At 41.7% G+C, this 23,598-nt stretch overlaps 2 protein-coding genes across 3 annotated transcripts in view; both read right to left on the bottom strand.

Moving 5' to 3' along the window:
• Positions 1 to 979: 979 nt before the first annotated feature.
• Positions 980 to 15,652, bottom strand: RAB35 (RAB35, member RAS oncogene family). The gene is made up of 6 exons (XM_050906820.1): positions 15,543 to 15,652; positions 11,651 to 11,701; positions 10,759 to 10,882; positions 3,729 to 3,853; positions 3,501 to 3,625; positions 980 to 2,949 (listed from the first exon to the last, which is right to left on the bottom strand). Exons 1-6 carry the CDS (start codon positions 15,592 to 15,594, stop codon positions 2,821 to 2,823), a joined length of 606 nt encoding a protein of 201 aa, XP_050762777.1. The 5' UTR covers positions 15,595 to 15,652; the 3' UTR covers positions 980 to 2,820.
• Positions 15,653 to 21,216: 5,564 nt separating this feature from the next.
• GCN1 (GCN1 activator of EIF2AK4) overlaps positions 21,217 to 23,598 on the bottom strand; it is a 45,036-nt gene continuing 42,654 nt past the window's right edge. For both annotated transcript variants that reach the window (XM_050906401.1, XM_050906402.1), the window contains 2 exons: positions 22,540 to 22,758; positions 21,217 to 21,930 (listed from right to left, as the gene is read on the bottom strand). In XM_050906401.1, the coding sequence (XP_050762358.1) occupies positions 21,805 to 21,930; positions 22,540 to 22,758 (345 nt within the window). In that variant the 3' untranslated portion in view covers positions 21,217 to 21,804. The remainder of the gene's footprint in view (positions 21,931 to 22,539; positions 22,759 to 23,598) is intronic.

The raw sequence follows: 23,598 nt of genomic DNA on the forward strand, positions 1-23,598 counted from the left end.
GAGAAGCTTTCAAAGCTCACTCAACACTTTTTGTTGAACAGAAAGACAAAAGATTATAGCAAAATGACGAGCATCTCACTTTCACGCAGAAATAAGGTTACCAGTTCCAGCTTACTCTTTCATTCACATGTAAAACTAGAATAGCAACTAAACATTTGAAAGCATTAATTGTGGTTTTGCCAATACCCCCTCCCAGGAAGAAAAAAAACCTCTACATACAGAAGAGCTCACCCCTGGCTTGCCACCCTCCACCTCCAGATGCTGGACAGCAGAGGAAACAGAGCCTCAAAAAAGATTTGGCAGCTTGTAACCTTTATTTTTAGTTTTTTAAAATTATTTAAAAAGCATAATTAGAAACTTTCATTACAGAAATAATCCTAGCAAACCAGTTAGACATTCCATCGCTCAACATTTAGGAAACTTCACATCAGCACCACTAGAGACACAGTCCCCACCCCTTCCAATTGAATAGTCAGTGGCAAGAGCAGAGAGGTAACTGCTCCTCTACAGCCAGCTCTAGGAAAAAATTAAAAAAAAAAAAAATCCCACTTTAAGCCAGGAAGTTGGACACCTGGATTGGCAGAGTTCAAACCGTGGCCACAAAGACCTGGACTCAAAGAGGACCAATCTTTCCATATAAGAGAACGCTCCAGTCTTGGGTGCACCATTTCCTCATTTTATTGCATCATTTCCAGTAAATTCAGACATTTTCTTTACCTCTGCCTGTATGAAGTTACTCCCTCCTAGATCTGCACGCACGCTACCACAAGAGTCCCAAAGTAACGCCGCTGGGCCCTTTAATCTGAAAGTGGTAACCATCACAGGACAGCTTCATTTCAACAGGAAGGCTTGGAGGACTGACCCACCTCCTTCCTTGGGCACCCACCACATTCGATATCAGAAAGCAGACAGGATGGACTGGTGTCACTTAAGCTGCCACTTTCCATAGCCGCTCAAGTCTTACAATTATCAGAGCTCACGCTAGCAGTATCATCCCAGCTCATTCTTATTCTTGGGTTACCAATGAAAGATATGTGAAGAAAAGAGATGGGTGAAGGCAGCTGGATACATACTCCCAGCACCTGAACTGATTAAAAAAACCCATGTGTTACACATTCATTGTTTGCATTTTTTAAAAAGTCTTTAAAGTGATTGATTGTGATGTGATTGTATGATTAGGGCTCTTACCACAACCCGTAAAATCTAAAAAAATGCAGGCAAAATAAGTGACTAAAATTTAGCCTCTCCTGGGGGAGGGGGAGGAAGGGAGAGAAGTGGGCTGATTCAAAGCTCATGGACATTGGTGAATCATATCCTACCAAACTAAGGCCAGCAATTCCATAGGGCCACTTACTGACAAACTGAGTACGTCCACCTTCAAGGTCTTAAAGGAAGTCATACCCTCCATGCCTTTTAGTCATTTTAAAGAAAAATTATTTTTTTATTATTATTTAGGCAATTATTCAGGTGCTGAGCATGTACTTTCAGCCCAGACATTTGATATTTTAGTTACACGCACATACACTCTCCACCTTTAACTACATCTATTCAGGCTGACGAACTGAGCCCTTGTTTTCCCAGAAAAGCCAACAAGGGCCAGGAAAACGTTGCTGAGCACAGCGAGACCAGTTTGCTTCCAAGGCTGATCCTCCACCACCACATAACCCAAGCATGCAAGCTTTCCATTTCTTTACATTAAACAGCAGTCCTCCTTTCTAACAGAAGAATCCTGGGAATGATCCTGCAGCAGCTTTCACATTCAGACATCAATCCAGAACAGCTGGATTTATTTTCATGCCTTTTCTCTCTCAAAAACAAAAGCTTTGCCACCAAAATTCACATTCAAGTTCAGATTGCCTATTTGTGGACAGGGCAACGAGAAGTTTGGGTTTTTTGGCAGAATCACATGGTTTTTGTTGTTCTCAAAAGAAATGGACCCTCACTTAGGACCCTGGCAGAACCAGAAGCAGAGGTCAAAGGAGTTAAACTTTGCTTTTTTTTTTTAAAAAAAGTTTTATCCAAATAAATTCCACTTCTGCAGGTCAGTTTGTTTTTCAGTATCTTGATACAAACTAAAGGAGAGCACAGGTACAGCTGGGCTGCAGCACAAGAAGGCGAAACCCAAGGACCCAGCCGCAAATCTGGATCATGGCAAACTGAAATTCAAGGCCCCAGCAGCAGCACCAGCTGCCAGCCCAGGGGCTGGTGAAGTGAAACCCCAGGCTCCAGCAGCAACACCTGCAATCCTGGTACCTAGAAAAACAAAGCCTGAGCCCCAGTAAAAGCCTGGAACTCCAGGTGAAGCCATAGGGCCCAGGGGCACCAGTTGCCAGCCCGGAGCCCAACAGAAATGAAGCCAGAGGCCCCAGGAAGCAGTTGCTGCCAGCCTGGGGCCAACTCAAATTAAGAACTTTGTACTATTTTTTTAAAAAGATGAACTCTGCAGTCCATGATTGGTTGACATTAAGAAGGCATAAGCCAAAGCGACAACAGGGAGGCGAGGCTGGTTAAAGCAATATACATTATATACAAACTCTTGGGTTAATTAGTCCACTTGGTAGGCAACGTCCTTCTTGTCTACAAGGCGCACTGGAATGAGCAGGGGAGGAGAGGGGGGCAAGATTCCATCCGATACCTTCTTGGCACTGAAGTGGTAAGGTGCCAGCGCCTCTTGATAGAAAACATGGAGAAAAAATAATCTTTAAATAACGGCACAAAACTGAGAAAGTCCTCCCAAAGCCTGCCCCAGTGGAATTGCCCGAGTCTAGCTGGAGGGGCTGATCTGTCTGAGAGCAGAGTCTCTGCAGCAGGGAAAGGGCATTAGCAGCACCGCTTCTTCCTTTTACTGTTCTTCGTTAGCTTCACCACATCATTCTGTTGCTGCTGTTGCTGCTTTGCTAAGTTTTCTTTCTTTGCTCGCAGGACTAGCTCTGTAATGCAATTAAACATCTGCAAGAGAAACAAGCGAGTTCAGACCACCCAGGAACTCTGGCTAGCTTTTGTGCGATGCTATTCTTTTGAAGCAACTCCGCTTTTCTAGATGTTTCAATAATGGTTCAGAGACCTTCCGCAACCCACCACGGGCCAAGCGGAAATCCAGTAGCTTCCCGACCCACTCCCAAGCTAAATCAATAACACCTCTATCCCCTTTCCCAAACCAGTAAATAAAAACGGGTCAGTTTGGCAACAGAGGCCAGGAGTGAAGACTGGGCAGTCATACCTCCTAGAAGCATTCTCCCTAGTGACAAGTCTTTCCTGAGACCATGCCTAATATGTTAGCACTGTAAAGCTAGTGAAAACGCAATGTGGGCTCCTTCCTTGCGCTTCCCCAACTCTTCCAAACACAGTTGGATGTCTCTTTTTGACATTTTACCTACTCACTTGCAACTTGTACAAAGCATTTCATCTTTCTTCCTCAATGGGAAGAAGGTAATTATTATTTTTTCCCAAATCATTATCCCCAAATCCTTTTATCTATACTCTTCTGCATATTACATTACCTCTTCCACATTAATATTTTCTTTGGCGCTGGTCTCAAACAATTGGATCTCCATCTGCCCAGCAAATTTATAGGCATCTTCTGTTTCTACCACTTTTCGCTCTGGGTCATCATTCTTATTCCCCACTAAAAAAGGAAAGGGGAGGAAAAAAAAAAAAAAAGTCAATTTGGTATTTCAGCAGGTCAGCCCACTAAATAAGATGTTGTAACTCTCTGATTAGAAACTTACCTAGTATCCGGCAGACATCATCACAATTTTGATTAATTTCATGCAACCACCGTTTCACATTCACAAAAGATTCTGCGCTCGTTACATCATAGACAACAATGACCCCATGTGTTCCTCTGTAATACCTATGGAGCAGGAAAAGACAATAAATGTTAACTCAAGCTATGAAACACCTTCTCAGCTCTTTCTCTTTCACTTGGCTTCTACAAGATTCATAAGAAATCCCCAAGTTACGGCAATCAAGTGCCCCATTTTCTTTCCACTAGGAGTCATTTAATTCTTTTACAACAGCTAGATCACTTGCTATTCCTCTAAACCTACAGAGTTCCCTGCTCATTTAGTCTATACAAGTAGGTTTAAAAGTCCAAAAACTGTTGTTACTTCCTTGTTCAGATTGTCAAGGCCTTCAAAGATGAATACTCTCTTTCAGCTACGTGAGCAAAAGGTAGCGGTGCCCCCAATATGTCCTCAGAACTGGCTGTGATGTGAACCTTCGCGTCGTACAAGTCACATCAAGTTTTTGCAGTAATTTTGTTATCTGTGGAAGATCACTTACAGACTAAAATTTCAGCAGATCTCCAAATATATTCAACCCTCAGTCACAGTTCTCTTGAGCTCACAAAAATTTCTGTCTTGTTGAGCGACTGTGTTCTGATCACACCTTCCTACTCAACAGATCGACTCCATATGTGCATTCAATGCGCTCTGCTACCTTTAGCCATTAAAAATAAGCTTTGTTTCAGTTTATTTCCATTAGTCTTGGGCAACCAGCACCTTTAAAAGATGATGAGCAATTCTGATATGCAAGAAAAATATCTGAATTCAAGTTCCAACATTATCACCTGCATGAACCTACTAAAGGCAGACAGTATGAGCACCATGAGAATGCTATATAAAAAAAAGCAAGCTCCACCTTCTCAGTTTTCAGCCACATTCACAGGGCTACCAGGTATTTTCCCTACTGCACATTAGGCAGCTTTGACACTCTCCTCCCCCCAAAAAAAGTAATTGAAACAGTCGACAGTGAGGTCTTCACCAGCATCCAGTTTTTATATTTTGTGTAGCTTTATTCTTTCCCTTTCATTTCTTCCTTTTTCTCACGATCAATATTAAGATTTTTAATAAAACAAATTCAAGAATCCAGCATACCAAAATCGAGAATTTTCCCTTAAATTGTGACAGCATTTCTAGACCTTGATCTCTTACCACAAGCACCTCTTGCAGTACCCTCCCTTCCACTGCACTTTAGAGATGTCCACTGTAACCACTCTGGTCCTCTTTGATAATTTATTCCAACTCAGTGAACACACCTTTGAATGTCAAGGCCTTTTTATCTAATCCAAATGCACTACCTTTCAGAAGATCTCAAAGCTTCGGCTCACTTCTGCTACTGATGCACTTGAGCAAGTCACTATCTCTTCCCCGCCTTTAGCTTCATCATCCCTTCTACGACAGAAGCCACCTGCCTTTATAAACCATCAAGACAGACTTCCACAGACAGGCATGTATCACATACAGAGCGCACGCATCTCCCCCCACCCCTTTCCTCTCGTGACCACTTTGTAGTGATAGTCACTGGGTATCAATACTCCTCTATGATATGATACATACTCTGTGGAAGTAGGAGAGCCTGCTCCTATTGCTCATCTGGGCACTTTCAGAAGACAGTCAAATACTTCTTCCATGCCATGTTTTAGCAGTAATTTATGCTGTACATTCACTTCCCTTGGCAAGAACTAACTCAGGTAAGAATTACTTATTCCCAGCCCATAAGAGACCCTGCACTTTCAAATATTCTAGTCCATTTGCAATCAGTTCCTTTAATAGCTTTAAAACTTGCTACAGCACTGCATTTGTGCTTTACTTCATTACAAGCTCAACTTTATCTCATAACTTAGACCCTTTAGAGGAAAAACTATTCCATAGCCTGAATCCACATGTTCCAAAAATAATCCATCCTCTCCTGACACTAACATGTACTGCACACCATTTTTGATGAATACTATTTTGTGTGATAGCATCAGAAAGGGAAAGATCTCCAATCCCATCAACACACTAGATTTCTTTACATCTGAACAATAAACTAATTATATTCAAACTCTCCCATATCACCTAACAGTCTTTAAATTCAGCAACCCTCAGGCTGACCTACCACTTCCTCCCTAACACTGAGCATTACATTTGCAAAGACAACACTCAGCCTTTAGAGAAACGCAGTGGTTCAGCTACACCTACACAGAGCTGCTTCATTCTGCTGTGCACACCATAAAACCATGCCTGGTATCCCAGTCATCCAAACCAGAGGACCCAACAGAGCATCCTGCTGCTCCTACCTTGCCCACGCACCTAAGTTTTCTTCTAAGCAAAGCATATGATGTCGGGGAGTAGAATAACATGCACCCTGCACATAGAGATCCCACTCCTGACGTGTCGTCAGCACAGTCGTCATTTGCTCCTAGGGATGGAAGTGTGGGCCGGACCATGCAGCACAGACCACTATGGCATTCAAAACTCTGCAGGAGCTGGGAGCTCCTGCCGCAAAGCACTAATATTGCCAACCACCTCATCAGAAATATCTTCCTTTGTGCAAGACAGCAACCCCTGACTCCTGCTGAGTTCCTACCAGCATACACCGCTTCTATTTTTGGAAGGGAAAATTGTCTGGCACATCATTCTAGAAAGGTTGCCAACCCCTCATCTACACTAAAATGTCATTTTCTCCATTGGCTGACATTACCTTTCAGCAGCCTGAGAGATACGACCATGACTACCTTTTATTCTCTAACTCTTAAGCCCCATAATACACATTTTTCTCAAAAAGCTAGTCATGCTATTTTCTATCATTTGTTAGATACAGCCTTGTGTCCTAGATAACGTTTTAGGCTTAACAAGTACAGCAAAGATTCTCCAACCGCAAGTGCAGGACAGCACTAGAAAACAAAATCTGATTTATCCTACCCCATACTTCAAATTTCAGAATGATGCAGCGCAGAATTGCTTTTATAACAAGTTGTAGGCTTTGGCGAGTAGAGAACAGATGGGGCTTTTGGCATTCAGGGAGGAGTAGGTGTAAATTTTGTGCTTTTGGCAACCAAGAGGTAGTTGAGGCTTTGACACTAGGGAAAGAATGCCCTATCTTCTTCCCATCCACATTTTAGGGAAGATGGAGACTGCAGAAATGAGAGCAGAAGAGAAATTAAGTTCTCAATCTCAGCCTCCCATTCAAGGACTAAATGACTGATGCTAGCTGTCCTCTATACAGTAGGCACGCTCTGCCATGTACCCTGCAAACCTCAAAAGCTAGTACCTGCTACTACTCTTAGTGATAAATACATTAATGAAATACAGAAAAAAAAAAATTATAGAACAGTTATTCATATTTAGAGTGTCCATGAAAGTATCCCGTTGAGGTGAAAGACAACCAAACCTGACCTGTATACACCCTTGCATGCTTGGTAGCCACTCCATATGGTTGGAAAAGTTACCTAGATCTAAAGGCTTTACATTTAGCTTTGGTGTGGAAAAGACTTAAGAATGATAACATTTAAGTTGAAATAAATACAGTACCACCTAAGTTGCTTGTTCTACCTGTAGAATTATATTTGAAGAAGCTTAAAGACATAAGATTACTGCCTTTGAAACATTACCCGCTAATACTGCAGACTTGATTCAGAAAATCTACAGAACTGGTTAACCAAACTCTTCGTGTCCTTCAGCCATCTGCATTCTCCCCTCACATCTCTCAAGACTACCTTTCTAAGCAGAAGGGAACATTTTGCCATTCATTGTGGTACTCCCTACTACAAGATTACAGTAAGAAATATCTCAGATTTCCTCTAGTAAATGCTTCCCAAGATTAGCATGTGGAGTTATAATAACTAGTTTCATGAAGCATGACGGTAGCTAAGTGAGATTTAGAAGAGACAGAGTATTATTGACTGCATCAGTTCAGCAGGGCACGCACTTTTTTTTTTTTCCTTCTTTTTTCCTGGAAAATTGAACGTAACTGGCCAACTTGAAAGATAGGTCATTGGTTAAATCCAACATCTTTGTTAATATTTCACTAGTTTGTAGTATACATGTTCCCTTGTTTTTCAGTTCTCTAGAATTCTAACCAATTCCAGAGACTTCTAATAATCTGTTTTCATACTCATCTTTTTTTCAGGTTCCTGGAAGCACATGTATTGTTACAGGTCAGTTGACTAGTCTTTCAACCATCATATCTAGTTTACAAGAGACAGCAATTCTATCATCTCAAAAAGCTTATCCTTCTCTTGAACATGCCATTCCACACAAATGCATAGCAGAAAGTCCCTCTGCTATCACTATTCATCCTAAGCTAGCATCTGACAACTATTATCTGAAGTTTAAATCCTAAAACCACAGTCCTGAATCAGGACAAAGTAGTCCTATCTACAAGAGCAAATCAAGTACAGGACCTGGTTGTTCATGCATCTTAAGTATTCCTGCTAATACAGCTGAGTCCTGGCATGCTACATCTCTGGTGAATTTAAATCAAATTTAGAGTTTGGATGATGTTCCACGCCAACCAAATTCACACAACTGGGCCTCTCCTCCCACTAGGCACCAGCTATCCCAGTATTTCCACATTTAATAGACAGTAAAAACAGCTGCTGTCTTTTATACTTCCCAGTCTGAAATTCTGATCTAGTTTATTTTTCCTGAGTTTCTGTAGAATACTCCAGATCAACTTGATTTCTATTCCTTAACAGTTTTATTCTGTTCTTCAGCTTCTGTAGCTGTAGTCAAGTAAAATCAAAATAGCATATAACCTTTTAATGTTTCCCAATTTTCTACTTCCTACCACCTCTACCATTTTGCAGTTCTAGGTCCACACAGCAGTACTTCCAACCTATTACTATTATTACCAGATGGGCTCTGATTTCTTGCCAGGCTTGGCTTAACATCAATTTGAGCTCTACCTTTAACTGTAAAGGGACTTCCTGGCCTACAGTAATACTGAAGGAACACCTTTTTATACTCTTAACCTCAATCTAAACCTCAATCTAGTCAAAGACTAGACAAAGACTACTACACTGTTGACAGTGCACTCACACTCCACCCATGATTTGGTAGCCAAGCTCTTTTCTAAGTCCTAGCACAGTAACTCGATTTGTCATTCAGTTTGGGATAAGCAAATCAGTTACAGTATTACTTTGCCAATAAAAAAAAAAAAAGACAGAACCATTTCTAAAATCCGAATCTTGTTATCTCCTGTTTTTATAGATGATATGTTTAGGTCCAGAGTGCCTCTTGAAAAATACCAGTGAATGCTAGACAGTCACAGCTAGCTGACCTAGCAGCAAGAGGAGTCCTCATGACAATGTAACCAGCATTCCCAAAGTGTTTTCCTCAACACTTCAAATGCACTCAGACACAGGAACTTCTTTGCTTAAAGTTGCACAAAATTCAAATCTTTCTTCCCTGACCATGGAAGATTCTGTAACTACTTTACCAGAGTTAAGGCAGGAAAACTGGGGCCTTCACTTCCTCAAGAGCAAAATATACCTCACTTTGGTAAAAAGCTGTGCCAAAGAAAGTAGTAGCAGAGTTCAAACAGGTCATAGCACAAATGTCCTCAAACCATTTCAGCTTCCCTATTTTAAATGTTAATCAAAGAAAAAATTTACATAAAACACTACGCAAAGTCCGATCTGTAGCTATTCCTGTTCACAAAAGGAAGCCTCCTTTCCTGGTATTCCCCATTCAGTGCTGGACAGCATGGCTTTCTGAACTAGCTGGCATCAGCCCTACGAACCAACGCTCATTAACGCAGCTCCGAGTCGTGTCAGGGAATCTGAAAACAGGAAGGCCATTTGCTGACTCAGCACTAATTGGGGCACTCTGTGACTAGGCTGTGCGCACAGCTGATGGGAGCCGCAGCACTGCACTGCTGCCTCCCCCTCACCGCTTCCTGCCCGAAGCTGCCTGCAGCACTGAAACAAGAAGTGATGTCACATACAGGAACCTACAAGAGGCAACTGAGTTTTTTCAAGCTAAACACTTAAGAAACAATGGAAGTAATCCAGTAATATCCGTATAGAAGCGCAGAGGAAAGGGGCGGTGCACACACCAGGTTCAATTTTGCCATTTCTAGCTGTTTAGACGTAACACAGATGCAACCAATCTCATTACTTTTATGTCTGAGTAAGTTAACCCATACATCAGCTGAAAATGATCCTCCTCTCAAATACAAACCAAAAGAGAAGTCAGCCATGAAAGACCAAGTGAAACACCTAGGTCTTTCAAGAATTATTTTTTGTTAATACCCAAAGGAAATAAAAGTTCAATTTCCAAGCATATTTCCTCCTCTTCCCCTAGTGCCATGGTGAGCAGTTCCACCTCTACTGCAATCAGTTTACAAACACATTTTATTCTTAGTTCCCACCACTGCAGCTCTGGGTGTGGTTTCTTCAGGAACAGGAAAAGCTGTGCACACGCTGTTCAAAAAGACAATGAGCATGAAACTGAACTCGAATCAAGGAAAAGGTTAACTTCATGTGGGCGTCTGCTTAAACAGAACTCCACACAAAGATAGCCGCTAAAATGCATTTGCCCTAAAAGAAAACTAAATATCAGAAATCCCGTTCTTCGATCTCAAAGCTATTCATTAGTTATATGACACTGACAGAGGTTTTTCACTCTGCACTTCTGCAATACATTCAATCGGAGGATGACCTTCTTGGACAGGCTTCAGAGACAGGTTTTCTACTATATGCAGAACAGTGAAATAACTCCAGTTCTACCATTTGGAAACTAGCAGCAGAGGAATAAGACAAAGCCATCATGGAAATGCACAGAAGAGTGAGGAAATCTGAAATCCCAGTTTCAAACCTAGCCACAATATCACCATCGCTGTCAGTTCTAAAACAGCTGAGAGAAGTCCCACTGTACAGACCGCAAAGTTATCATTAGCTAATCAACTGCAACATTAAAATATCTAAACCGTAACTCTAAACTACAAGATCCATACACAAAGCTACATATCACAAAGCCCAGTTATACTCACGTTGATGTAATAGTCCGGAAGCGCTCTTGTCCAGCTGTGTCCCAGATCTGTAGCTTCACCTTCTCTCCATTGATCTCAACTGTCCGGATTTTAAAATCCACTCCAATTGTGGTAATGTAGCTGCCTGAAGGGAAAGCGTGGATAAGTGAGAGTCTTGTTTATTTTGGATGTCCCAAAGCACACTTCTGAACGCTATTTGGCGGTAGCTCTCAGATTGGACAAGAGAACAAGGTTCCCCCTATCTGCTTATCTTTTAAAATACCCTATCAGGTCACACTGATCTGCATATTCTTATCTGCAGCTAATAGCTTTTTTCTAGGCATAAAGCCACTTCTCCCACGCCACCCTTAAAATTTAAAACTCGGTGTTACAAAATAAAATTATTCTTCTACTGCATTGGTGGTCAAGAGTAAGCACCCAAATATCTCAAGAAATGGACAGTAACTATGCAAGTATTTCACTTGTGAAAATTTTGAGACAAAGCTTTGCTTTAAATGCTTGTGCAATCACTGATTTTGAATACCATCTGTTCTAAGAGTTTCCTCCCAATAAATTAGTTATGTCACAAACGTAAGTGGTTTAGCCACAACATTCAATCAATCTAAATCCCAAATGGCCAATAGGAAGTCTGCACAGAGTACAGCATAAGCCAAAAAAGCTAAGCTATTTCTGGAACCATGTCAGTATTTAAATATTGTGGGACTTTCAGTTGCAAGTGAAGATCAGACAGGATGGCTTGTATAGGCTTATACCAAGAGAAGCAAATATAGGAACATAATGTATTCCTAGTACAGCTATCAGTGGGTAAATGCAGAAGAACAACAACTTGCCAACCAGCAGCACTGGAGCAGACCTTGACTGTTTCACTTACTGAAGTAAACAAAATACTCACCTGAGAACGTATTATCTGCAAAACGCAACAGCAAACTGCTCTTGCCCACACCTATGACAAACAAAGACAGCAAGATCTTTGAATACAGTCATCCTGGGTGTCAGGTAACATAACAGTATTTTATTCATCCATTGCATTTTTAACTCTAACTAGGATATTTTCTCAGCAGATAACTTAGTACCATCCACCTTGACTATTCATCTCAGTACTCTCCTTGAAGATTTGATCAAGCACACTGCAGTCACTCCAAGACTCAGTATGCTTCTTGTAGCAGTACAGGGGGGGGTTTTGTCCCCTCCTTCCTCCAGCAGTAGCTTTTGAACTGTGGTCAGTTCTAAGAGGTCATAAAAGAGTAACAACTAAAAGCAAGTTTACGATCAGTAGCCTTACATTTGCTAAGGAAAGATCCAAAAATTAGTATGTCCTGCTAATTAACAAGTACTCAGAACACTGCTCTAAACTACTCTATTGAATTCCACTTGCACATCATGCTTAACACCAGTGACTACCTCCCATTCATTATGCCGTGCTGAACGGCAGTGGAATTTGGACTACTTTGACAATCAGACTAGGGTTTGGTACTATAAAGCTTATGTTATCATGGCCACAGTTTAACAGAAGCCTAAACCAAACAGAGGAGTTGGGAATGATTGTTCTGTGTGGCCATCCAAAATAGGCTTGTTCCACATCTAACAGGAAGGACACATACCTTTCTGAAGTTGTACCTTTTGCCAAAATGTTCCATGAAACATTTCTCTAAGTGCTTTGAGTAGCACTTCATCCAGGTTTTCCTTAAATGATTGTTTGCACCCTGATCACACCCTGTTGCAGGGAAGCATTTCTCACAGTGCTTCCAACAAGAATCATAAGAAACTCATTCCTGCACACCCAACCAAGGGAATCTGGGTATCAGAATGCCTCAAAGTTGTTATCTCTGCATAACATCTCCGCTGTTAATGTCCCTTCCTCTCCCTTCCCCCCAAAATAGAAGCCTGCTATGGCATGAAGAGGAAATTCAGCTTCACCAGGGTGATTATCTATTAAATCTTTTCAGGTAGAAGTTATTTAAGCTAATTCTTTTGATGACGTATAACTTGCAAGTTCTTCTTAATAGAAGACCTATGCAAAAACTATACAGAACTCAAATAGTCCTCAGCTGCTGGCATCTGAAGATAGCTACCAGCAAAAAAAAAAAACCCAACCTAAAAATCTGCATGATTCCAGTAAGCCAGGTTTCATTTGCAAAGAGTTCAAGTCACCAGACATCTGGAGAAGCCATGTTCATTTCTCATTGAGTATTAAAAATCTTAAAAAAAAAAAAAAAAATTAAAAAGAAAGAATGCTAATAAAAAATACAAAGTTACAGCATGCATACACTGACTATCTCTGGGCTCAAAAAAGGTAGCAGAGCAGTTCCTGAACTTTAACAGAGGACTGGTTATTTAGCAAGAGCTAAAGCTCTGCAAAATACCAGTCACCCAAGGAAAAAGAATAAAACAAAAAAATTTAAAATAAATAAATAATATAAAAAAAGGTTTCAGCAAGTACTATGCTTCTTGGTCAAGCAGCCTTGGCCTCCAGCTTAGTAAAAAGAAAGTAGATGCTGGAACCCACAGACTTGTCAGACCACACCACCTTCTTAAAACGTCAGCCTCAGGCTATGCTGCAGAGCTGCATGGGCCGCACATGACCACTGCTTTGTCAGACCATCCACCCCTGCACAGACACGGTCTTGTCTATACTGCTCTCAGCACTCAGGCAGCTTCTAGAGAAGAGAAACCTCCTGAACTCAGGAAGTTCTACCTGCTCCCAATGACAACGATCTCATTAAGCAAACACTGCCTCTGACCTGCACTGTTCACGTATAGAGAAACCACACTCTTCGTGACCCTCCACAGAGTTATTCGAAGATCTGAAAAGAGAAGGCTAGCAGGGCCTCTTTGCTTGTTGAAGACAGAAAAATGAAACAAAACAGAAAAAGGGCTATTGACTTTGCACAATCAAAATTAAAAGCAGATTTCTGTGCCATACCAGTTTCTAAAACCCGTATCTTACTGAATAGTAAAGTGAATTAAAGAAGCACGTGCAAAGCACAGATCATCTGTATTATTTTTAAATATTTGGCACAACCGAGATCACCAGCAGCTTTTCAAGATGACCTGTTCTAAAAACACACAAACCTACTACCCTCTTGACATAATTGCATACAGGGGAAAGCAGATGAGACATAACCATCCTATCCAGTATTAGTTCACTTCCTATTGCAAGGAATAAACATCAATAAACAAGGCAAGCAAACTGTTTTGTGGAAGCAGGGACAAAGCCTTCCGGTTGGGGTTAGCAAAAACAAAAACAAAAAAGAAAAATCAATACTCAAACTACATAGTGAGATTTAATTACAACAGAGAACCACAGGCAACCCGACAACTCTCACAACGCTTTTTTCCTCTCACTAGATACACTATAGAAGATTCAGCTCAAGATACACTCAAGAAGATTCAGCTAAGAAATTGCATTTAATTGTTCAAAATGAGGAGAAGTCTTCCTCAGAGTTTTCACCATCCTGTTTATCTTGCCTGAACAGTTTTGAAACTCATCAGCAAGCAACAGAGTTACTGCTTTACTCAGAATGCAGCCTTTGGTTTTAATAATCCATAGGCTCCCAAAAGTGCCTCGGGTTTTAAGCTGTTTTGAAGCTGTTGCCCTTTCTCCCTCTTTAGATCCCTTCATGCTGACACAGTTTAGTACAGAATAAAATATTTTTACATACAGCTAAAGCTTCTGGAGGTGACAATTGCCAAGATCGTGCAACATTACACTTTCACCCAAGAGCCATGCCTCGCTGCATGCTGGGACCTGCTGCCTTATGGACCACACCTCTATTAAAAGAAGAGGGTGGATGCCATCTTCTCCAGTTTATGGAAATTAAACTGTAAGCTGTTGGAGTGTTACCAACACTGAATTGGACTGAAGGCAGGAATCTTCCCAGTCCCAATTCTTGTGTACCTAAACTAAAGCACCAGACACAGGCTGAGTTCACACACTAGCCCTCCAGAAGTTTCTGAAATTGCTGCAGAAGTATTTACAGGTCTATTTTCAAAAATCTGTAACTATCCCTTATCCATAACTATTTTAGGCATTTGCATCCTATATTATAACTAGAAGTACACAAAGCTACCAACTTTTCAAGGATTTATTATAAAAAAGTGACAAACTCTAGAACTGAGACTTCAGATTGAAGCACGGAAAGAGTCTTAAGGAATAATTAAGATAATAAAGACTATTAAAACGTAGTAGTTGCCACACTGGAAACAATGGTCCCTAGGGCTGAGGAGCAGCCAGCCCTTCCCATCAATGCCTTAAACTGTCTGTCACAGGGGAAGGGAATTCCCTCCTCATGCCAGCAAGAGATTAGTGGGCGCCCTCAGAACATGCGGCTCGCAAAGGCTGATGCTAGCACGAATGCCGATGCTGTCCTTACTTATACGTGCCTAATCTTCCTTTTCCTAAACCTAGCCAAGCTATTTACCATAATATCCTCTGGTAGCCAGTTCCGCAGGTTCATCAGATAAAAAGTTACAAAGCCCAAACAAACGCGCCCTCTCATTCAAAGCGCGGGGTTCTCCCGGCGACCCGCCCGGGCAGAGCCCAGCGCCGCGGCACCGACAGCACAACGGCGGCGGAGCCCCGCCGCCGGGGAACCGGCCGCAACGGCCCCGCGGGTGACCCGGGAGGGGGCCGCCCTCCCCACCTCCCCCGCGCCGCCGGGCCAGGGCCCGCCGCCGCCGCCCTCAGGTCCCTCACGGCCCAGGCGGAGGCGAGGGGCGGCCACCCCGCCAGCGGCCTACCCCCGCCCCCGGGCCGCGCCGCCCGCTCGCCCGCCCGCCCTCACCGCTGTCGCCGATGATGAGCAGCTTGAAGAGGTGATCGTAGTCCCTGGCCATGGCCGGGGCGGCGGGAGCGGCCGCAGGCGGCGGAGCGAGCGGGGAGGGGGGAGGGGGCGGCGGCGGCTCCGGGCCGGATCCACTTCCCGAACAAACAGCCGGAACTGACAGCGGTGCCGCCGCGCATGCGCATCGCCGACGGAGGCCGCCAGCTGCGCCGGCACGCCGCCGCGCATGCGCTGCCCCCCCCCTCGCGCGCATGCGCACGCGCCGCAGAACGCGGGAAGAGCAACGCCCTCCCCCTTCGCCTCCGCGGCGGCCGCTGCGCATGCGCCCGGTCACCAGTGCGGCACCCGGTGGCCGCGCCTGCGCAGAAGGGGCGGTGGGTGAAGGTTCCTCTCGCGCCTTGGCGGCTATGACAGACCTGTGAGGGACAGGCCGTCGTGAGGCTGCTGTCCTCCCTCCTCCGCACCGGGGCCTCTGCCCTGCTTCCCCTCTACTGGTGGCTCCTCTTCCCCCTGTGCGGAGCCACCACGCCACCTCTGGCAGGCAGCGGTGTGTCCACCTCAGCTCCCATGGGCGCTCGCACGAGGCCTGCAGACGTAGCAGAAGGGGAGGCCACCCCCAGGAAAGCACCAAAGGCGTGAGGGAGCCCCAGCGCTTTCAGGCACTGTCAGTTCTACTCCTGGGAAGGCACAGGAGCAGACCACAATGGCTAGGAACGTGTTTTGCTTCTTCAACAAGATGCCTGTGCACCAAAGCAGCAAGTTGCACAGCTACAAGAACAGTTCCCGTCAGAGCCCAACTTGCAGGTGAGGAAGCCCACAGCAAAGTGATATGAAATGCCCAGGTGTGTCATGCAGGCCTGGTGATTTAGGCCAGTCTGGAATTAGATTTCTGGGGTTTTTCATCCAGAGATGTGCCTATGTATGGCTCAGGAAGGGCCTTGACCTCACATGCATCAGCAGCTGTGCCTGCACCATCCACAGCCCAAATCCACAGAGTTTCAAACAGCACTCTCGCAATTGTCTTAACACACAAACAGCCTGAGTAATTTTGCTATCAGTTGCACAGATGCTGACTACACAAACTCTGCAAGACTACGATCACTTTTTAGGTCATGTCCACTTCTAGGTGGAGACAAGGCACAAGAAGAGTGCTGGTTTTCTCTTTCATCATTTTTCTACAAAAATATTTGTTCTTACTGGTACTTGAACTCCTGAGACCAAACAATGCAGGGTTTTGGTGTAGAATATCTAGATTACCTAGGACTTCCTTTCCCAGTTACTAAGGCTTTTCAATACATACGTAAAAACACAATAACAAAAGGCAATGTGCTAGGTATTGCATTGATCTTAAAAGTAATTTTAGTTTAGCATCGATTCAAACCAAAATATTGACATGATTATTTAATTAAACAAAGTTGATTTTTTAAATTTTAGCCATAAGTTTACAATTCATTGACACAAGTATCTCATTAACATGCATTTATCTTTCAAATGGGGAGGGGTGTATTAGCACTGAAGAACACAGACCTTTACGGTCAACTGAGCCTATAAACAGGCAAAGGAAAGATGACACAGAAATCAAGGACAGTTAACTTGAAAATACCAATCCATAATGCTTTTGTTAATTACAATCTAATTAGTTGTTCTAAAGATGCTTAAAGAGTAGGATGCGCTTACTTTGAGGTTCTTTTTGGTAGGACCCAAGCACAAGTAAAAGATTGGAATCAGTGGAACGTCGCCACTGCAAACCATGTCAGTGATATTGTGAGGGTGTTAACGTACCAGAACAGGTTGTCCAGGGAGGTTGTGGCATCCAACCCGCCTGGACAGTGCCCTGAGCAACCTGCTGTACTCGACCATGCTTTGAGCACAGGGGTTGGACTAGCTGAAATCCAGAAGTGCCTTCCAGCCACAACTGTGCTGTGATCTGTGAATGTTTCTTAGAGAATGACAGGTTTTAGCAGTATTGCTTTTTCCCTTGACAGCTATAGACTCTCTTTGGATTTATACAATAGGGTTTGGTTAAGAGGAATAAGAATATTTTTTAAGGCATTGTCTCTAACCAATTCTAATTTCCTATTTCTTCTGCATAGGATATTGTGGTATGGTTCCACAGTTATATTTGTCCAATTTGTATGCAATTCATCTGGAAACAAACCAACCCAGTATGGCTAAAATAGCATGTCTGGGTTGAAGATTCTTTTTTAGCACATAAAATTGCATCTTCTAAATACTTCTGATCAACAATATGGCTAATGTCTATGGTTTTAATTATAAACCTTCCTTAATCTCAACCTTCAAAAAAGTATTCTAGCCTTCAAAGCTCACCCCTGTCAAGTCCCACACATCCTGAAATCCACTTAGATGACCTCCATCGCACGTTCACTCTGCAACTCATGCATTTAAAACAGCACACCCTGCAGCTCATTCTGCGTTATCCTCAAATGTATGATGTAGCTAACTGAGGAGCAGGAGAAAGGCTGGAGTGTTACCAGACATGAGCGTGTGTTATTTAACAGACTTATGCTCACAGAAACCCTGCTAGAAGAGGGTTTGCAGCTAGCCCAAACCTAGCCCAGTGCTAAAGCGACCCCCACCACTTATCACCCACCCCAGTAAAGCACTTGGGCAGCCCATCATGTAACCCAGCACGTGCCCCGAGCATCAGGGTAACTGAGGACACTGCGTAGCTGCAGGGAGATCCCTTGAATCCAGCATACAAACCACCAGCTCAAACTTGAAATGACAATGACTCCTATTACCTTTATTTTTAAGTTCATGAAACCTCACTATGTGAAAAGTGTGAGACAGCATGATGTTACCTAATAAAACGGACAGTACAAACTGACTTAGCTAAAAAAAAAAAAAAAATTTGAATATTTTATGCTTTCACATTTGTCTCTTTTCCATTGAAATTTTTAGCACCTTGTAAGTTTAAACATCTCTCATAAATTATTTTTTGATCTTCTTGAAATACACACAGTTCAGCTGTCACTCAGAGACAGTTGCTTGACAGTTCAAAGATGTTATTACAGTCAGTTGTGGGGAAAAATTATCTTTTACTGACAACTGGTATTTTTAAAACATTTGAAATGAGAAAAAAAATAATTCTTCAGTCTCCAAGTTGGCACAATCAATTTATCAGATCTCATGTTGTGGCAAAAATTATGGGTATTTTATCTCTGATGTATTATATTGCAGCGTATAAATAGTTTAGTGAAAAGTAGCTATCAAAATCCAAATTCAGTGTTTCACTGTAATTGAAAAATCAGCATATTCTCAGTAAGTGCAAGTGAGCTCCTACCGTTTACTCCTCCCTCTCAGAAACAACTAAACTGAGTGCAGAAATTCAGCTGCTGTTTGGAAAGATGAATAAGTTTTTCCACTTGCTGCTACGTAAGGTAGAAATACAAATCATCAGAATACTCTTAATAACAAAAGATCTTATTGGCTAAAATTAACAAGTTAATAAAAAAGGCTTCTATTTAACTGTAATTTTCTTTCACATGTTTACATGGAGCATGGATTAGAATCCGAGATAAAATAGGTAAGCCAAGGTGCCCATGATCAAAAGGTCAAACAGCCATTCTTCAGAGAAACTTGCAATTTTTTTCTTCCTTCCTGTCTGCAATGAGGAAGTGAATGATTCCAATACAACCACTGAGCTTTTTGCCACCTATTTAGTAGTTTTTGAATGGCATAAAATTTTGTACATGTTTCAGTGTACAAAAGTTTTTGCATTGCATGGTTTAACTGCTGTTCCTTTATTATCCCAAAACATGGCTAATTCGTTATAGGTGAAACTAATTCCAGTGCCCTGAGACTGCCAAATCCTTAAGAGCATTTAGTTGAGTTTTCACTCTTTGATTATTACCAATTCAGTGCAAAATACATAGTTTTAAGGTGGTTTAAGATTTGCAAGTATTTTGGAAGGCAAAATCAGAATTAAAAACCACCTTCAGAATGCAGATAAATGTTATGAAATAAGTAGAATACAACTTCAGTAAGACCAACTGGAAAAGTACTGCAGTTTTGTAGAAATAGCCAACTGTATAAATACAAGATTGGAAATAAATAGCCAAAGAGCAATTTTGTAGCTTGGCTTCATAGCTGATCGCAAACTAAACACGTCAACAACACTGTGCTGTTGCAAAAAAAGAACACCCAGACCTCGTGTTGGGATAGACAACAGTGTGTTATGTAGGGCTTGCAAAGTAATATTCTCCCCTAGAAGACCTGGTCCAGCAGTGGACACCACGAGGCAAATATGAATCAGAATAGAACAAATACAGAGGGCAGCAGTTTAAGTTTAGAAAACATGAAAATCTATGAGAAAAGACTTAGAAAAATCTAAACTTGTTTCATCCAGGGGTAAGAACACTGAAGTGACAATGCGGTTGCTGCAAAAATGAACTATTTTCAATGTCTGTGGGAATAGGACAAGCAGCAGTGGACCCAAATAGCAGCAAGGAAGTTGTTTTTTTTTTTTCAGGCATGAGGTAAGCTCTGACAGTCTGAAAAGTTTATATCATGAAATAGATGGCATAGAGAAGTTATGGAATCTCCATCATACAATGCTATAAAAAACAATTATATGGCAATCAGTTAGGAATGGTTCAGTTGGAGCTGAGCCTGTCTTAGGTAAGGAGTAAAATAGCTGATTTTCCCCCAGTCCCTTCCAACGGTATTCCACTGACTCCTACAGCAAATCCCTGTTGCCAGGAGCCTACACCACAGGCTTGGCAGCTGACATAACCATCAAGAATGTTTTGACAGGTTCTTGTACTTTGGACCAGAACACAGCACAGCACTCCCAAATACCTACTGGAGATTGTGTCTTGCCGTTTGAGGCATTAGTATGGTGAAGGTAAAATGTTTTTCCGTTTGCGGCTACTGCCATAGCAGTCAGCAAATTGGTTCTAGCAGGATGTGTGTTCCCATGTGGTTACATTTTATGCTCTCAAGTTTTATGATGTGTAGTAGTGTGTTCTCCTCCCTTCATCATGCTTTGAGCCATCCAGAGTTACATGCAAGGAAGATTCCCCCCCACACACATCACCCATCCATTTGAAACAACAAATCTGAATGCTCTGGCTCCTCAGTTGCAACCAGCTCATGTGTAGTTTCATAAAATAGATAAGGCTCACTTAACTCTTACTCTACATAGAATGTAAAGCTCATTTTTCCTTCTAAAAATTTGTATTCTGCAACAAGATTTTCAGTATTTTCATCAAGTGGCATAAAAGGTATTAGTAAATTAAAATAAATTTTTAAAAAGGAGGTATATGTGGCCAGGTAAAATAAAATACTGCTTTCTTGGAGCAGTACAACTCAAAAAAAAAAAATCCGTATGTTGGAAGTGCCAAGTATCTTGTGAAGCCTTTGAAGACATAAAAATAGAGGACTTTTCACAAGTTGAGTAACTAAAAAGCTGTCTGTAGTCAAAAATACTTTGGAAATTAATAGGAGTAATTACTTACAAATTTCATTAAATGTCAGTTCTGGCTTGATTTTAAACCCTAGCTTGCCTCAGTTTTGCAAAAGGTTTTTATAGATTACAGCGCTACCCACTCTACAAACTGTATGCCCTAGAAAAAGCAGGTCCAAAAAGTAAATCACAGTATAAGGTTGTTGACAAGTGAATTTGTAAAAAGAACAGTTTACACCAGAAGGATCAAAGTCAGAGCCTTTATTAAATGTTCCTTCTTTAAACAGACTGCATTTAATCCCCCTTTCGCATTTGTGATTTCTAAGGCTATTTTAAATACTTTGTTTTACAGGGATTTTCAGTCTTCAGAACCGTCACAAGCAGCAAGTTAGCAGTACACAAAAACAATACGCTTTAACTTTCACCGAGTTCTACTCCTGCTTCACAGGGTCCGTGGAAAAGACCAACAATACTTCCAGTACTGGAGTTTTTGCACAGACCCTGGAAAGGAAATAGGTGTCACCAGAGTTTAAGCCTGATGTGCTCTAGCCACATCTCACAATTGGCCGCAATTTACCAGTATTGATTAGTATATCTGTTTCTTGCGCATTATCTGTTTCAAAAAGGGGACCAAATTTTCAATTTTCAGCTAATGTGGGTCTAATTAAGGCTATTCTGGTATATTTGATACTAAAATACTCTCTGGGAGTCCTTTTCATGAAATCCCATCAGAATTAACATTTTCAAAAATGAAAACATTTAAAATAGGTGTTTGAGTTGAAATGCTGATGCAGCGGTTGGTTCAGTGTTTTCTTGTCTTCTGGAGCTTTATTATCACGTCAGTATAGTGTCATCTATCTGTTCATCAGAGTCAGCCTGGCCAGCCAGCTTCTTCAGAGATCTCCTGCAGCTTTCGTTGAGAAGCTCCAAGCTGGCAGCATCTAGAATCTTGGAAACTGACTGTGGAAGGAAGACAACACCCATTACCAACTCCTTATGACATACCATTCAAAATAAGAATAAACGTAACTGCCTTACAAGCTGTATTTATGTAAAATCTTTCAAACATACCAAAATCCTTCATCTGGTTTTATGATTCCAGACATGGGAACTATCCAAAAGCAGCTAAGACTTAGAAAAGCGGTCTGGAAATGGATGTACGAAGTAGTCCATCCTAAAATACTCTCTCTAGCACCACTAATGCTGCAGTAGTATTACACAAGTGACAGAAGCAATAAACTAGCAGTCCTGGCTAAGGTCAGTACAGCACAGTAAGGGCTTAAGGCATTTTGAAAGCAAGGCTACTATGTTAAACATGGGAGGTATGTTAAATACCTTGATTTTAGTAATACTGCACCGTAAGGTTGTACAGTATCAGCATTGCTTATTTCTTCAAGGCTTAGCATGACAGTACTGATGAAGGCTTAAATGCAAACAGGAATGTCCCACTCCATCTATTTCATAAGAGACTGCCAGCACATTCTGAGGCTCCAGGCGCAACACTTAACCATACGCAGAGCAATGTGACACAGCCTTCTACCAACGATTACATTTTCTTCTGTCTCATACCTCAAGCACTTCTTCACCCGCTCTCATCTTCAGAAGATTGACAATAGCTTGGTCGCTGTAGGCTCTTACACTGGTGTTTTTGTCCTTTGTGTTGTCCAGAAGTGCTTTGAGAATTGGTTTAATTGTCAGAGGATCCAGTGAGGGAAGATGGTTTTTATTTGCCCACCAAATCATCTTTTCTGCAACTAACTTTATGTCACTGGATGAGTTCTGAAGACACTGAAGGAGATAAAGATGGACTTAAATTCAGATATACCAAGGACAGGTATTTATAGCAGTAGTTTATCTTTTTTTCTAATTTAAGTATTTTAAACTATAACAAGAAAAGCAAAGTTTTCAGCTCACAGGTACACAAGAGATAAACTTGTTACCAACAAGTTTGGCTAAACTGTGTAACAGTAGAGAAGATCAAACCTTGAAAACAAGAGACCTTTTCAAAAGACAGCTTCTAAAAATGAGGTTGGCAACAGGGTCACACGCTTCTCAACTGCCTCAGGAAATGACCACGCTGCATTAAGTGCAGCAAAAGCTGATAGTGTTCACACCTCTGTAAAATACGCTCAATCAGCAGCAACAGCCAAGTCAATCTCTGCTTGGAGTATAAGGTGCACTTCAGCAGTGGATTTCATTTTAAAATTAAAAAAAAAAATTAGAGCTTTGTATTTTTTATTTAATCTCAACACATTTAAAACATGAAAGCTAACATCTGAATGTCAGCTGCATTATTAATACTGTGATAAAGGTATTGTGACAATTGTGATACTTATATTTCAATACAATACTATGATACAAATTAATATATAAATGTAGGATTTCAAACAAAAAGTCTGTTTTGAGGAATGATGGCCTGCATCATGTTAACTTGCATGTTTGGTAGTTTTTCAAGTAAATTGAAAAGAAATGTAAAACCTGAAAACATAACACATTTTTATTTACAATAAAGATGACAGACAAAATAAAAAGCAGCTCTCCTGCTCCAGCACTACCCCTCACTCTATCTTCCCCTATCTTTTGTAAGACATTAAAAACATCCTGAGGTTCTAACGTTCAAAATTCAGA

This window comes from Gymnogyps californianus, chromosome 16 (assembly GCF_018139145.2).
Source record: "Gymnogyps californianus isolate 813 chromosome 16, ASM1813914v2, whole genome shotgun sequence".
NCBI lineage: Eukaryota > Metazoa > Chordata > Aves > Accipitriformes > Cathartidae > Gymnogyps > Gymnogyps californianus.

Excerpts from the sequence above, each read along its gene's own strand:
- RAB35 (XM_050906820.1), bottom strand. The coding sequence starts at position 15,594 with ATGGCCAGGGACTACGATCACCTCTTCAAGCTGCTCATCATCGGCGAC. Across the intron at positions 3,626-3,728 it reads TGATGTCTGCCGGATACTAG|TGGGGAATAAGAATGATGAC; the intron begins GTAAGTTTCTAA and ends TTCCTTTTTTAG. Across the intron at positions 2,950-3,500 it reads AAAATATTAATGTGGAAGAG|ATGTTTAATTGCATTACAGA; the intron begins GTAATGTAATAT and ends TTTCTCTTGCAG.